The following is a 17,572-nucleotide window of genomic DNA, read 5'->3' as shown; positions in this document are numbered from 1 at the left end:
AAAGTCCACAAAGGTCCATCTATTATATCATATGGTTCACATTTTTGGTATGCTTCTATTAACAAACATACACTGTTTTTCTCCACAAAATTATACATATATCTTCTACAACCGGATCATTTAATATTTTGGGTACTTGAAACTTTCAATTTTTACACATACCAGAACTGAAAGATGAACAAGATATCTGAACTCCAGGTCTGGATCTCTCAGTAAATTTCACTGGGCGATCTCTAAGGGAAAAGTAAGATATTTTTAATTTCCATCATGTTCATTTAACATGCAAGAATCTTTGTACACTGCTGGATATTGACAGATTGAACATCAATACTATAAAAAACACACAACTGAAGTAGTCAATAAGTACTATTCCCATCATTCAGGTTAAAAATGCATTAAACCTTGCAAATATACTTTAAGATACCAGTATCATTATTATAACTTTACAAATTACCACATAAGTTACTACCATTAAGAGAAGTTCAAAGTCTTCTTACCAGAATAATAAATGAAACAAATACTCTTTACAAAAATTTTGTGTATAAGTTAAATAGTCTCTTCAACATTGGTTTCATAAAAATTTGATTCTAAAATCTCTAACATCTAATTGAAGTAGGTATAAATGTGTGCACACACACATACATTTATATACTTAAATATGTGGACTATCAAGAATTTCTCAAGGTAATAAAGAAAAATAAACATGCTTGATTTTGCACAAAATTTCTAACCCAATTCTAAACTTACCTAAACTTCATTGTTTTTACATGCCATTGCCAGAAACAGATTGTTCCATCAGCACCAGTAGAAGTGAGGTATCTGGTTGTGCCTTTAGTTGATGGACAAAACTAAAAAAAAAATTCTAATTCAAATAGAAAGCTTTCATGTTCAAACTTATTTTAAACACAGCATGTTCTAAAATTATAATCATTTTAAAAAATAAATAAATTCAATTAAGAATTTTACTTTCAAGGAATCAATTATTTAAATTTCTAGATTAATGAATACCTTACAAAAATTTAAAATATCAAGAAATTGTAGAAAAAAAGTCATCAAATTTAGGATAAAATATATTAGTCTTAAAAATAACTATTTTTAGGGGTGCCTGGGTGGCTCAGTCAGTAGAGCATGCAACTCCTGATCTCAGGGTTATGAGTGTAGAGATTACTTAAAAATAAAATCTTAAAAAATATAAAAAAAATTATTTTTAAATTACTGAATATCACACATTAAGATTATTATTTCATTACTTTTAATGGAGAAAAAAATCACAAGGTGGTTACTAGTTAAACCATTAGAAATCTGCTAAATATATGCTTATACAGCAATAATTGTGGAATTTTTATAGTTCATATGAACAGAGCATCAGAAACCAATCTAAAATCAATGCTTAGGAAATTAATATCTAAATATTTTGGCCTTAATGTTTTACTTTAAATTCCAGCTTCAATGATGTATGATATAAATTTTGTTCTTTTAAAATTTAAATAATTTTCATTTGTTTTAATAAAATAAGTAAAATAGGTCAAATCTCTATATCATTGTGGAAAAAAAAACAGATTAAAAAATATACTTAAGTTGCCAATTTAAAGGATAACTAATACCCTAGGTGAACCATGGACAGCCTTTATCCTGTAGGATTCTCAGGCTCTGACTCTCAGTATTTTATACATCTTCAGAAAAGAATCACAGATAAGGGAAGAGCCATTGGGCTCCTGATGCCTGAGATACAGGAAAAAGTTGAAAATCAAACCAGGGTCTCTGTACGCCCTGAGTTTTAAAAATCCCAAATAGAGATAATCAACACCACTAAGATGAGTATTAAGGATCAAGATGCATAGGGTTTGAACAAATTTTGACCTCATATCTAAAGAAATGATCATTACAGATATTAGAAGTCATTTATCTAGTTTTCTTGATTAGAAACACATAACATCTACAAAGACTACAGAGTTTAAATAAAAAATTATCAATTAATGTTATCCATTAATAGTTGATATATAGTAAAGAAACCAGTACTCAGGTAGCATGCCTATATTTTCCTTTCTGAGATAGAGAAGCTTGCATTGGAAACCTTAATACACAATTTATAGGGGGAGTCTGCAACATGCCAAATCCAGCTTGCTGCCTATTTCTGTAAATAAAGTTTTATTGGAACAAATTCACCTTACACTGCCTATGGCTGCTTTTGCACTGGAATGCAGAGTCAAGTAGGTATGACAGAGACCATATGGCCTGCAAATCCTAAAATATTTACTATCTGATCTGTAAATTTGCTGATCTCTGATTTATACAAATGAGATAAATATAAAATAGTATAATTTTATTAAGTTTGAAGAAACACTAGAACCTTTATTATCACCATTATATTTAAATAAATTCATCAGTCACAAAGTGGGATCTGGCCTATTAATGTAGTCTAATTGAATTGTTTTTAAATAATAAATCATGTTAGAGATTATAAAAATAAAAACACTTATATGTGCATTTCTTAATATAAATTAATATATAATTATTGAAGAAAATTTAGTAAATATAGAAAAACAATAAAAGTTACTTATAATCCCACCACCCAGGGGCAACTACTATTAAAATCATATCATTTTATCTCAATTTTGCTTACAAAAAAGAAGAATCTGAAAAGATAATACACCACGATGTTAAGAGAGACAGTTAATTAGCAAAGAATAAGTAATGCATATAGAATGCATGCTAAATAAAATTAAGAGGAGATAAAGAGTGCTGGTGCAGGGAACAACTTAAAATTTTAGAATGGTAAAGTGGTCAGAGAAAGACTCCCTGAGAAAGACACATTTGCATAAGGTGCTTAGAAAGGGAAGGAATAAGCCATGTGAGTATCCAAGGAAGACCATTCCAGAGACATGAAACAGAAAGAGCAAAGGCAGGAGTGTAGCTAGAGTGGCCAAAAAAAGCAGAGAGGGTAGCAGCTAAAGAAGAATGAAAACAGGAAACAAGTAGTAGAAGATGAGGTCAAAGAGAGCAAGGGGCTGAGAATATAGGCCTTACAATGTGGGTCATTTAGATTTCAACTTTAACTGTGAATTTGGAAGCTACTGAAGGTTCTGAGTACTAGTGACATGATTTAACTTCCACTTAAAAATCACTCAGCCTGCTATGCAGAGGTTAGACTGGGGCAAGAAAGAGGGAAAGGAAGAAGCAGGAAGATCAGTTAGAATCCTGTTTCAATAATCTAGATTATAGATGATAATGGTTTGAAATGGAATAGTAATGATTAAGGTCATGATAATTTGTCAGATTCTGGATTTATTCTGAGGGTAGAGCCAACATGATATCCTAACAAGTTAGATATGAGATATAAGAGAAAGAAAAAAAGTCAGGGATGACTACTCTGAGCAACTGAAAGGATAAAACTGCCATTTGTTTAGTTGAAGAAAGCTCTAGGAGAAGCAGATTTGAAGAAGGAAGACAGAAATTCAATTTTGAATATGCTGAGTTTGAGATTCATGACATTCATGTGATGATACCAAGTGGTCCTTGAATATACAAGTATTGAACTAAAAGAAAGGTTCCAAGATGAAAATATAAGTTTAAAAATCATCAGCCTACAGATAAATCCAAAGCCATGAGACTTAATGAGATCACTAAAGGAAAGAATGTGATAGAGATCCATGGATCTTTAGGGAGCTCCCACATGTAAACAAAATGAGATAGAAATTAGAAAATGAAACTATGAAGGAGCCACAAAGTATCATAAACATTTTTCAATGTAAGTAGTTATTTTTTTATGTTATATGAGTTATTTCCAAATTCCAGAAATAATCTCTCAGATTGTGGGAATACAAATAACTAATAATCTCCTAAAACAAAATCCATGAAATAATTTCAACAGATCAAAAATTTGATACAAAATTTTAAAAATCCAATATATACTAAACCTAATTCTTGCTAGCTCCTCATAAACAGGTGATATTATATTAAATAACACACAAAAATTGACTGACATACTTTTTAGTGACTAAAGAACAAAGAAAAGTAAATGGGAGTAATCATCTCATCCACAAAAGTGGTCTCCTTGACCAAAGTGTAAAACACAGTTTCAGGATTCCTGTTTTGCTCTCAACACAAAGAAGAGGACAAGTTCAGCTTAGTTTTCTTAAATAACAGGTTTTTTGGGGGTATCCAGGATTTTCACTATCAACATTTGTAAAAATACCCTATGGACAAGAATTTAAAAGAAGTCAATGTATGTCAAACATCAAGTTGAAATAGGAAATCACTGAAACTAAGAATAAAATTTTCTTTAACATCAAACCACACACACACACAATCAGACTGACAAACATCTTGCATTAAATATTAACACAAAGTATGCCAATATTCAAGTTAGAACCTGTTTACAACCTAACAGGTATTAGTGTTGCTTCCTTACAGCATTTATAAGTCTTCTCCCTTCTTCACAAATACTAGCGAGATAAATGTCTTACACTGTATTTGAAAAAGTTTTTCAATGATTTTTAAATTATCTCTAAAACAATAAATTTATATGAAAAAGGAATTAAAAAAATACCAGAGCAGGGTAGGGAAAAAGCCCTTAGAGATCAACATTTTCTGCTGCCATTCTTTATAATAATATCCACACAAAATAACAAAAACTGAAAGAATTCTCATCCTCATTACATATGTTAGTGATATCTTTTCATTTTTCTTACCTGTATGGAAGTAATAGAAGCTGAATGTCCCTGAAGGACTGCAACTGGTGCACAAGTTCGAAGACACCACACTCTTACAACCTTATCACAGCTGCCTGCAGCAATAAGAGTGTTTTCATAGTTAACAGCCATGTCAGAAATTTCAGCAGAGTGCCCTCGAAGTGTAGCAAGGAGACGTCCATCATCTGTTGCCCAGATTTTCACCAAACAGTCATCTGAACCCTATAGTAACACAAAAGGACAGATTCCCAGTGAAGCAAAAATTTGCACCATTACCACCACCCCCAGAAAAAAAAAGCCAAAATGACAAAGGGAGGATTTTTATTAAGTTACTTCTGAGCCTTTACTTTCTAATCTCCTCTGTCCATATAATATGGATCCAGGAAGAAATATAAATGATCTCCAAATGACAGCACTGACAAAGCATTATCTAAACTAACAACAACATTTGTGAAGAACTCCCCAAAACTGCCAATCTGACAACTCAAAATACTTATAACTCACTTTTAAGTGATTTGGCATTAAATATATCTGCCATTATTTCTTTCCTTATGCCTGACAGCATTTTATCACAATTGCTTGAATACTTTTTCTATTTCACTTATTTGTGGAACATAAGGAATAGCATGGAGGACATAATGAGAAGGAAGGGAAAAATGAAGGGGGGAAATCAGAGGGGGAGACAAACCGTGAGAGACTATGGACTCTGAGAAACAAACAGGGTTTTAGAGGGGAGGGAGGTAGGGAGATGGGTTAGCCAGGTGATGGGTATTAAGGAGGGCACGTATTGCATGGAGCACTGGGTGTTATACACAAACAATGAATCATGGAACACTACATCAAAAACTAATGATGTACTGCATGGTGACTAACATAGCATAATAAAAAAAAAGAATACTTTTTCTACAAATATTTAAAAATTTAACCTAAAGTCTACATGCATTTCTCAGTAAACATGAGTCTTTGTTAATAAACTGCTGAAAATATTAAGTTGAACTTCCTATTGAGAATTTCAAAAGAGCTTTAAAAATAGTAAAAAGCAATTCTACTCTAACGTAGTAAATAAGTTAGTTAGTAATTATTTGTTTATAAAAAGATGGCAGGATGCCTGGGTAGCTCAGTCAGTTAAGTATCTGCCTTCAGCTCAGGTCATGATCCCAGGGCTCTGGGATCTAGCCCGGAGCCCCAAGCCAGAGCCCCAGGTCAGGTTCCCTGCTCAGTAGGAAGTCTGCTTCTCCCTCTCCCTCTGCCCCCACCCCTGCTCGTGCTCTCTTTCCCTCTCTCTTTCAAATAAATAAATGAAACCTTTTAAAAAAATAAAAAATAAGAAGATGGCAATTGTCATTTTCATCACTATCACTGCCATCCAAATACTTAGGTGATGCATTTGGAGTTATGAAAATGTCAATGGAAGAGTCTTTAATGAACTCCAAGGAGTCATAATTTCCCAAAATGCAAACTACTTCATTTATTATAGCATAGAAAGTTAAAAAGAAAATTATGACACTACATACACTTCTATATTAACTTAGTACTAAAGTAGTGAGACTAAACCCTTTCTTAGAAATATTAGCATGCTACAATTTTATACTCAAAAGCACACGCTATGATCTGGTTAATAAAATGCTAAGCAAAATAAGTCAGTTAGAGAAAGACAAATACCATATGATTTCACTCATATGTGGAATTTAAGAAAACAAATGAGCAAAGGGAAAAAAAAGGAGAGAGGGAGGCAAACCAAGAAATAGACTCTTAACTACAGAGAACAAACTGATGGTTACCGGAGGGGAGGTGGATGGGGGGATGGGCAAAATAGGTGATGGAGATTAAGTAATGCACTTGCTGAGATGAGCACCAGGTTTTGTACGGAAATGTTGACTCACTATATTGTACACCTGAAACTAATATTACACTGTATGGTAACTAACTGGAATTTAAATAAAAACTTAAAAAACTCAGATTTAAGGGCACCTAGGTGGTTCAGTTGGTTGAGTGTCCAACTCTTGATCTCAGCTCAGGTCTTAATCTCAGGGTCATGAGTTCAAACCCCTCGTGAAAAAAAAAAAAGCAAAAACAAAAACAAACCAAAAAAAAACCAATTTAAAAGATAATTAGTATTGGGACACCTGGGTGGCTCAGTCAGTTAAGCATCTGCCTTTGGCTCAGGTCATGATCTCAGGGTCCTGGGATTGAGCCCCAAGATGGGCTCCCTCCTCAGTGGGGGGATTCTGCTTCTCCCTCTGCCCTTCCCCCCTTGCTTGCTCTCTTTCTCTCTCTCTCTCTCTCACAGAAATAAATGTAATCTTAAAAAAAGTAACAATTAGTACTGAAATAAAAGAAAGATATACACAACTGTAAATTTGGTTACTAACTGTATAATACAATTATTCAACCATAAGAATGTGTTTTAATCATTTTAATTAAGCAGAATGGGCACCAATTACACTAAGTGACAAATGGAAAATGCATTTTAAAATGAAATGAAATGAAATGGAGTAGACAAACTTGTTTCACATAAATTAACCACCTCTAGAATATAAGGCCTTAAGATTTAATTTTTTTAAATTAGATTTCCCAAAACATAGAGGACATTATAGTTCACCCATTTACTTATATAGAATGAGAAAATTTCAATTTCTTTTTTTAAGTTACATAACTTTTATTTTTTTCCTTTTTTCCCTTTTTTTAGATTTTATTTAAGTTCAAATTAGTTAACATAATGTATTATTAGTTTCAGTGGTAGAATTTAGTGATTTATCAGTTGCACATAACACCCAGTGCTCATTACATCAAGTGCCTTCCTTAATGCCCCTCACCCAATTATCCATCCCCCCCCAGCCGCCTCCCCTCCAGCCACTCTCAGTTTATAAAGTCATCTTTTTACTCATCTTTGTACTCATCTTTTCGTGCATTAATGTGTCGAAGAAGGATAAATTGCTTACAAAGCATAATTCAATGCCATGAAGCCTACCTTCAATTGTAGTAAATCTCAAATATGCTACAGTATCATTAATTTTAAACTCACTGTAAAAATTCTTCTCCCACTTCGGTCAAATGCTACACAGTAGACAGATGACAAGTGCCCCAGAATTCTCTTATGCATCTTAATGTGCTGGTAAGCAGATGAAGGGAAAATATGGCTGAAGCGACTGCATCCAGTTAATTGCCTGGCAGAGGTGATATTCACTGAAAAACATAAAATAAAAGATTCCTTCTTAAGACCTAAAAGCAAAACCTACTTCATGAAGTTAAATCATAAATATTAAGATGAGATAAAATAGGGTACACACACCATAGCAATTTTACCCTGTGAAAAGTCTAAATTCCATTATACATTTCATGATTTTATGAATTCATGTTTACTACCACAAAGCACTAAGAATACTCTTCTTTTAAATCCCACAAGTCTGATTTTCTGTTTGCCTTACTATGGTTTCTCAGGTTCATTCTTGTTTTACCTTTCTTTGGTAAACTATAGTCAAAGACACTGTCACTTTAAATATAGAGGTAAATCTTACCATAACATGAAGGAATTTTAGAATAGACTACATTTGATTAAATATAATACATTTTAAAAATTACATAGGGAATTTTATGAACTCCTGTCCTACCTCCTCAAACCTATCCACTCCATATGAAGCTATCTCTAAACTTTCAGGAGTAATAGACTTATACAGTGAAAAAAACAAAGGAAGCTATGATAATACATTAAGTTTTCAGTAATAATCCTTTCTAGGTTTGTCTATAGGTTCTCTGCTTTTTGGTTTGTGAAACTCTAGACTCTCCCACTAGTTACCAATGAATTTTTGAAACTGCATCTCCTATATAAAGTCATTATAGTTCTTTTTGTTTGTTTTGCCTTATTAATTTTCTTAAAAAAAAAACAGAAAAAAGCATAAGTCTGTCCAGTTCTCTTACAAATGTCACTTGGATTCTTCTCACTTACCTAAAATGGAGATCTTAGTCCCCATGTAAGGATTTACAAGCACCCACTTGCTCTGTGAAATTCCTCCAGTCTTTCCTTATACACTGAAAATATTTAACATCCCATACATTATATTTTAATCAAACCATAAGATCCTTCTAAGTGCAAAGTCACCTTGAGGCAAGGTGACATATTACCATAGTGCATAAATAATATAGTACAAATGATAACAGCTTTATGTTGAAGTAAGGCAAAATTAAGGCAAGAATGGGTTTGTAGCTAGATTAACACAATTAGAACCATGCCACAATAAAAAATATGAAACCTTTCCACATCTCAATCTTAAAAGCAATGGAGTCCTTTTTTTTTTTTTTTTTTTTTTCAGGCGAAGGTAGATCCACTGGCCATTTTAAACTGACAAAATGACAAAAAATGAATGATGAATGGCAAAACCAACAAGACCTTGAATGCAAATCATAAGAAGACAACAGAGATTGAGTATTTATATAACACTGTGAGGGTGCCTGGGTGGCTCAGTCGTTAAGCATCTGCCTTCAGCTCAGGTCATGATCCCAGGGTCCTGGGATCGAGCCCCACATCGGGCTCCCTGCTCCACGGGAAGCCTGCTTCTCCCTCTCCCACTCCCCCTGCTTGTGTTCCCTCTCTCGCTGTGTCTCTCTCTGTCAAATAAATAAAATCTTTAAAAAAAGAAGAAAAAAAAGAGAAACACTATGAAATGCTGAGTAAATAATGGTAGAAAACCCACACGCATCACTACCAGCTCAGAGGATTTCTTTTTGGCACCTGCTCCCCATCCCAACCTCTAGAAATTTTCACAATTCTAAGATGGAAAGAGCAGACATCATAACTTTGAGACTTAGCAATTTTCCTTCTCCAGTCAAACATTTCTTACTGCTCTTAGTTCCTTAAAACAATCAACCATCACTTCTTTGCTTTTTTCTATCCATACTTAAGTAGATAGAAGAAAAGGTGTGTTACTTTAGCACAGGGTTTTTCAGCCTCAAGAAATACTGGCACTTGGGCCTGATGAACCTTCACTGTGCAGGGCTGTCTGTCTACTGAAAAGTATTTAGCAGTTTCCCTGGCCTCTACCCACTAGATTTTAGTAGAACCCTACCACCATGAAGCTGTGACAAAGAAAAATATCTCTGGACATTGCCAAATGTCTCCTGGTGGTAATAAACAAAAACAAAAAAACATTAACAACTGTCCCCAGCTAAAAACCACTGCTTAAAGTATAAAAACAAAAAACAGCATCAATAGGAAGAAAAATAATCAGAAAAGCAACTCTAAGAAGAAAAGCAGAGACATAAAGAAAAAGAAGTAGTGAAAGACACAGGGGAGAGATAAAGAGCTACCAGAAATCCAGTCATTCCTCTAACAAATATCTGTGTTTTTTGAAGGCCAAAGGAATAAGCATATAAACAAAATATTCTTGACCCCACTAAGAGATCCCATTAGTATCTCAGGCCAAAACTGTTAAATCAGGAACAATGACTGAAAACTTTATGCATCTTTATAGTCTATACAAATTAGCTTTTACTTTTTAAGACTCCTTTACAAAGGAAACTATTAATTGAAAAAGAAAAATGAAAAATATGTGGAACAAATACGACAAAATCTTAATATTTTAAAACACATATAAAACTAACCACCTATAAGAGTACCAAGGGGGGCACCTGTGTGGCTCAGTCGGTTAAGCATCTGTCTTTGGCTCAGGTCGTGATACCAGGGTTCTGGAAACGAGTCCCACACCGGGCTCCCAGCTCAGTGGGGAGCCTGCTTCTTCCTCTCCCTCTGACCCCCTCCCCTGCTCATGCTCTCTTTCTCACTCTGCTCTCTCTCTCTCTAATAAATAAATAAAATCTTTAAAAAAATACCACTAAGATCTAATAGATGAATGGATAAAGGAAATTAACAGATAAGTCACAATATAGGAAATACAAATAAACTGAATCACAAAATACACTTAACCATTTTGCCAACTATCAAAAGAAATTTAAATGAAAATAATGAAATACAATACTATACCTAATAAATTAGCATTTTAAAAATTCTAAAAACCTAAGGCCAGCAATTACTACTTGAAACTGGTATACACCTTCATTTCTAGTATATGTGCTGCCGAAGCGAGCACGTACACCTTCATTTCTAGATACACCATAAAGTGACATGATCCATTTGGAAAATAATTTTGGCAATACACTTCAAGAGTCATGAAAATATACACACCCATTGCCCAACCATTGGGAATCTATTCTAGTGACACAACTTATTAGCAAAAATGAGTTACATGTACAAATGTTTAATGAAGTACTATTTACAATACCAAAGAATGATAAATAACCTAAGTCCAACATCAGGGAAATGGTTAATTAAATTACAGACTATGTGATGGACTATTCTATAGGAATTAATAATTAAAATACCAAACTACAGCACCGTGTAAAAATTTAGAAACTACAAAGCAAAAAATATAAAATGCAACCTTACAAGTATACTATGATTTAAATTATGAAAAAATATGCATACATATATAATAAAGACTAAAAAGAAACAAGAGAAATGAAACCAACTACTTTGTGATCAAAGTATAGGTAAATTTTTAAAATTTCACCTAACACACTTAACAATATATTTTTATCTTCAACACAACTTTTCTATTGGGTTCTTCCTAGTTATTGCTAATAGCTATTCAAAAAAAGTCTACTATAAGGCACATTGTATATTTAACAGCAGCAGCATCAAATATTCCTTCTTTCCAATCTCAGTGATTTTTTGTTTATTCATCTAGCACCTGAGATGATAACATTTACATATTTTTCTCAGTCATTTGATATCAACAGGGCTTAGGCTCTATATATACTAAGGAGTTCTGTCAACACTCTTTTTTGCATGCATTGTCCATTTAACCAGTATTTTTCAATATTGCATGTGAACATGCCAACTTTGTCTTGAAATATTTTAAGAACTTTCCTTTTCAGACAAACATCCTTGATATCACAATACATTTCTTTGTACTTAGCAATGTTGACAAATTCAACTAGTAGATAAATTAGTCAAATGTATATATGTATAAAGTATATTAAAATACAAAATGTTCTATTCAGAATCCATTATGTCTAATTTTTTTTCTTTAAAATTTTGTAAGATAGGCATCTAAATGTTCTCTAAAAGAGGTAAGATACATGAACTAACTCAGTGACAGACCAAAATGCTTAAAGATTCAAGTAAGAACAGGATAAGACTTACTGTATGTTTTAAATTTATTAAGTCACAGAGAGCACTGAACAGCTATCAATGGAATAATTACTTTTTCTTTAAAACCTATGTTTGTTGACCACCTGATATGAGCTAAGCACTTGACAGATACTGGAAATACAGCTTATAAACAAATCAAACTAGATCCCCATCCTCATAGAATTTACATTCCACTGAACAAAGCTTTCATCATTTACCCAATTTCATGAATAAGATATCTTAATGAGGAAAGTGATCTATACAGCTCTCGAAATGTATTTTTCTAATAAGTTCTACAGGTGATGTTGATACTCTGCCAAGTTTGGGAACCACTAATTCTAGTCCAACCTCCCTCTTCCCAAAATTATCCTTTCCATAATATATCTGGCAGATAGCCATTTAGCCTCTGCTTAAACACTTTTGGTAAAGAGAATATTATTATTTCTTAAAAAAATGGCCAATTCATATGTTGAGCCATTCTAATTTTGGGGAGACTCTACCTTTAATTGAACTCAAACTCTTTCCCTGTAACTTCGGGAATCATACAGGCTTTGCCTTTGGGAGCTACACTGGAAAAAAAAAAAAAAAAAACAACAGTCAAATCCCTTTGTTACATGGTAACCCGTGAAATATTTAAAGATAGCTATCACTTGTGCCTTCCATCTTCTCTCAATATATGAGGTCCCCTCTACATTATTCACAGCCATAGTTCACACATACCTCTCTTCCCTATCATCCCCTACAGAAAAACACTCTTTCACCCTAAACACTAACGTGGTTGTTTTTTTTTGAGAAGTTTCTAGTTCATCAATGTCTCAGACTCTTAAAATAACAAGAACTGAGCAAAATATTCCAGTGGTCTAATCAGCACAGAGTATTTTCAACCACACTTCTATGAATGCAATTTAGGATGCAAAGACTACATTAGTTTTCTAAAACAGCTGCCTTATACTATCTATTGGTTAAAGAGGAAATAAAGTTAGTTTGATATGCTTTCTTAGTAAACATATGTTCCTAGTCCTCACATCTTTCTTTTTTCTAACAGAACACAAACCACCTGTTCAATAAACCTGTCTAAAATTCTGCCTGGGGTTAAAGCTAAATTCACCAATCTATAATTCCTAGAATCTACTATTTGTTTCCTTTCATATAACTTGTCCATTGAGTCATTTCCATTTCTCCTGTCCACTCTGATTTCACAAAGAATACCTGCCAGTGAAAACTGTTTCAGTATACCAGGATTTAATTCATTTGGGCTTCTTAAAGCAGGTAGGTACACATGTATCTTGGCTTTTCTTTTCTTTAACCATGCTTGATCTACCCTTTACAATTTAGAGATCACTCTCTTTGACATAGAAAACTAATAGAAAAGATCATTATCTCCAGCTCTCACATTTAAGCTATGAATTTATACCATCTATTCCTTTTTGAAAAATCTATAGGTTCTTCCCCTATATGCTAATTGGGATTTAAAGGTGTTTTGGGGTAATCCTATATGGGTTGAACTGAATGAAATTGTTGGTATTTAACTATTTTCTACATAAAAAATAGTGATTTTAGATGGCTCAGCATAATACCTATAATTGGAGTGGGGGGATGAGCAGACATCAAGCATTAGTCTGATGTAGGTTATCCTGCTATCTTTACTTCTCCATTAGGAAAGCATCATCCACGCTGTCAGGTCTACAGTAACATCCCATATAGATTTCTCACTCCTTTTACCTCTACCCATTGTTTTTCACAGTATAGTCACATTTAAACCATTTCAAGTTTGTATCTCCTTATGTAAAATTTTCTAGTTTACTTTGTTGCATTATACCTAGTATTTATAAATATTCTGCCCAACCTAATGTTTTCTCTTGTGAATTATTGGTCACTTCCATCTTTGTGGATCTTTTCCTTATATTATAGCCACTATATTTCATCATACTATTTTCTTAAAAACTGGGTAATTTTATGAGTGTCCCTCATAAGCAGTAAAATTAACTTATTTCATTTTAATTTTCTATGCCTTCTTATTATCAATTAGAAGTGCTAGTGCACAGTAAAAGGGAGAGAATATGAGATCACAGTTATCCCATAAGAAGACTCAAATTTTATCAAGAACATTTTAAAGAATTAATTAAAACTGAATAAAATTCTTGTAAAGGTTCTCCTGAAATTTATTATTTTTTCTATTAATATTTTAAATGCTATTGAAATACCCTTAGAAATTAAGAATATTGAATGGTCTTTGAAAAAATGCACAGAAAAATGTTATAATTTGAAGTGTATGATATTCCAGTACATGCTAGATATTAATACATCATTTCACATACTCAAATTCTATTTGTTTTGTAATTATAATATGTAATGCTGTAACCCAAATTAATAAAGTTCAAACCAGACTGATTTTTTTCAGGTAGTCTTCAACAACAGCTTTGCCTTGCTCACTCTGTGGCATCCTGAATTTATTATAAGGATGTGCTTCTTATGTTAATCCCTTCTTCACTGTTCTCTCCATTAGTGATCCATTCCATCATTTTATAGAAAAAAGCTACTTGGGGTGCCTGGGTGGCTCAGTCGTTAAGCGTCTGCCTTTGGCTCAGGTCATGATCCCAGGGTCCTGGGATCGAGCCCCGCATCGGGCTCCCTGCTCAGCCGGGAGCCTGCTTCTCTCTCTCCCACTCCCCCTGCTTGTGTTCCCTCTCTAGCTGTCTCTCTCTCTGTGTCAAATAAATAAATAAAATTTTAAAAATAAATAAATAAAAAATAAAAAAATAAAAAAAAATAAAGATACTAACAACCTTTTAAAATCCTGGTGTTTGAAGAAGTGTGTTCATTTTAGAATATTTGCTCCATGCAGCACAAGATGTACTACTTATTATCTTGACTTAAAAGCTTAGTACTAGAATTTCAAATATTAAACAGTAATAAAAAAAACCCTGAAAAGTAGTATAGGACCCAATATCAAGAACACTTAATAACAATAAACAAATCAAAGATTTATTACAGGGTTGTTATACTAAGAAAACTTTATTACTACATCAGCTTTTTCCTACAACAGTCAAGATACACAGTCTGTTCTCCTAAATTCAGTCAATCATATCAAAACACCTAGGTCAGTAAGCAAGAAGAAATAGAAGGATCACTGCAAATGCATAACTTCTGTGAAAAACACCTCAAAGCATAGTCTCTTCTATCAACTCTATACATGAAAGACAGACATTATTAGACCAAAAAGATCAGGAAGCCTATGCTGAAACATACTGAAACAACTGTATAACAGGTAGGACAAAAATTATAAAGTAATAAATAATTTAAAAATTGTAAAAAGTACAAAAGTAGTAATAAAGTATAAAATATTTATTTTATACTAAACTTAAGGTTTTATATTTTATATACTTAGTGAAGAAAAATTTGACTTAGATTTCTAAAGTATTTTAAGAGTCCTAGTTTATTATATAATATATTCAAAAATGATTCCATTTTAGAAATAAAATGAGTATTTCTTATAGAATTTCATAGTACACATGCTTTATTGCTAGGATACAACTATCAATAGCAAAACCCAAATTTAAAGTTCATTAAGGGAATGATGTCATCATCATGACAGATTAATTGTTCCACTTTTCTCTCCACTTTAACAACTGATTAGACATTCATAGCAGAACAAAAGTGCTTCTGCACATCATACCAGAATACCCTGGAGGTTTCTACCTACCTGTGCATCTATGGGTAGACAGGGCTTCGGTGGGGGCTGCAACCCAAGGGACTGGCTAAGCATGCCCCACCCCAACTCACGGTGATCATGGGATAAAGGGAACCTGGAGAGTGCAAAAGTGAGTGGATACCCACAGGCAATAGAGACTTTGTAGAGGTCCAGCCTGCATGAAGGGAGAATCTGGCATGCTATCAGAGTGGAAGAGAGACGAATTTGGACACAGAGGAGATGAAGGAACTTGCCAAGGGAACACTGCTTCCCAAGATGACAATGCAAGGGTCTGAGATTTTGGCAGCTGCAGCAGCACCTTCTCCAGTAAAGGTGGAAAGCTGCAACCACTCCCATAGAGAAGGAAGAAATCAAAAGTGGTAAGTGACTGCTCGGGTGCTGCAAATGTGCAGGTTACAACTGAAGGGATCTGTTTCTCTCAGGCAGCGCCAGAATTTTGGAGGATGGACCTCCTTGATTGGGGGAGGGAGAAGAATAGGGGAAAAGCAGACAAGAATATCAAAGGGCACGGAAGGCACAAGTTTCATGTTGTCTGCTTCAGATCAACAGGTCTACCCCACTGATCTCTGGGAGTGCTCCACTTTGAGGATCCACCCACTGGCTAGCAGGCACCCTCAAAGCCCCAGATGCTAAGCCCATGCCACTCCCATTCCACTTCCAGGTCCTTGTGCATGCTCCCAGTGCATCTGAGGGAACTAACTCCAGATGGAAAAGCCCAAAAGCATGAGTTACTGTGCCACATTCTGGAATACAAAAGAAAGGATTCTAATAGCCAACCTGTTTAATTAAAAGAATCAAAGAAGACATAAGAAAAATCAAGGAAACAAAACTGAAAAATACTTCAGACCAAATAGATTTAACAGACATATATAGAACGTTCTATCCATCATCATGAGAATACATTCTTCCCAAGTGCACACATAATACACTCCAAAGATAGATCATATGATAGGACACAAAAGAAGTCATAGCAAATTTAAGAAGACTGAAATCATACCACCTATCTTTTCAGACCACAATCATATGAAACTAGAAGTCAATAAGAGGAAAGCTGAAAATTCTACAAATGTGAAAAATAAACACACTTCTGAACAATCAATGGGTCAAACAAAAAAAAATCAAAAAGGAAATACAAAATACCTTGAAAAAAATGAAAATGGAAACACAACATATCAATTCCTATGGGATGCTGAGAAAGAAGTTCTGAGAGGAAGGCTTATAGAGATAAATGCATACATTAAGGAAGTATAAAAATCTCAAAAATAATTTTACACCTCAAGGAACTAGAGAGAAAAAGAACAAATTAAGCACTAAGTTAGCAAAAGGAAAGATAATAAAGATCAGAGCAGAAATAAATGAAATAGAGGCCTAAAGAAAAAAATAAAAAGATCAACAAAAATAAAGCTGGTTTTTCTAGAAGATAAAATTGCTGCACTAACTAAAAAAAAAAAAAAGAGAAGACTCAAATAATATTATAAATGAAAGAGGACATATTACAATAGAAATACATAGGAACATAAGAGACTACAATCAATAATTATATGCCAACAAATTAGATAACCTAGAAAAAAATGAATAAATTCTTACAAATACACAACCTAACAAGACTGAATCAAGAAAAAATAGAAAATCTAAACAGATCAGTAACTAGTAAAGAGATTGAATCAGTAGTCAAAACCCTCCCAACACAGAAAACCTCAGGACAGGCAGCATCACAGGCAAATTCTACCAAAACTTAAAGAATTAATGCCAGTCCTTCTCAAACTTTTTCAAAAAATTGAAGAAGAAGGAACATTTCCAAAGTCATTCAACAAGGCCAACATTACTCTGATACCAAAGTCAGATAAGAACACTACAAGAAAAGAAAGCTATTATAATAGACCAATATCCCTGATAAACATAGAAACAAAAATTCACAACAAAATATTAGCAAACAAAATTCAAGCACACATTAAAAGAATTATACAACATGACCAAGTGTGA

General features: G+C 33.6%; 1 protein-coding gene across 4 annotated transcripts in view; it reads right to left on the bottom strand.

The window, feature by feature from the left end:
- The window catches only part of BRWD3 (bromodomain and WD repeat domain containing 3), a 187,783-nt gene that overhangs the window by 128,256 nt on the left and 41,955 nt on the right, over positions 1-17,572 (bottom strand). For all 4 annotated transcript variants that reach the window (XM_032387928.1, XM_032387930.1, XM_032387929.1 and 1 more), the window contains exons 7-10: positions 7,717-7,877; positions 4,692-4,913; positions 748-848; positions 163-233 (exon numbers count right to left, since the gene is read on the bottom strand). In XM_032387928.1, coding sequence (XP_032243819.1) covers positions 163-233; positions 748-848; positions 4,692-4,913; positions 7,717-7,877 — 555 coding nt within the window. The remainder of the gene's footprint in view (positions 1-162; positions 234-747; positions 849-4,691; positions 4,914-7,716; positions 7,878-17,572) is intronic.

The sequence above is a fragment of the Phoca vitulina genome, unplaced genomic scaffold, assembly GCF_004348235.1.
Source record: "Phoca vitulina isolate PV1807 unplaced genomic scaffold, GSC_HSeal_1.0 scaffold51, whole genome shotgun sequence".
Classification (NCBI taxonomy): domain Eukaryota; kingdom Metazoa; phylum Chordata; class Mammalia; order Carnivora; family Phocidae; genus Phoca; species Phoca vitulina.
This window is presented reverse-complemented; position numbering and strand designations above follow the sequence as displayed.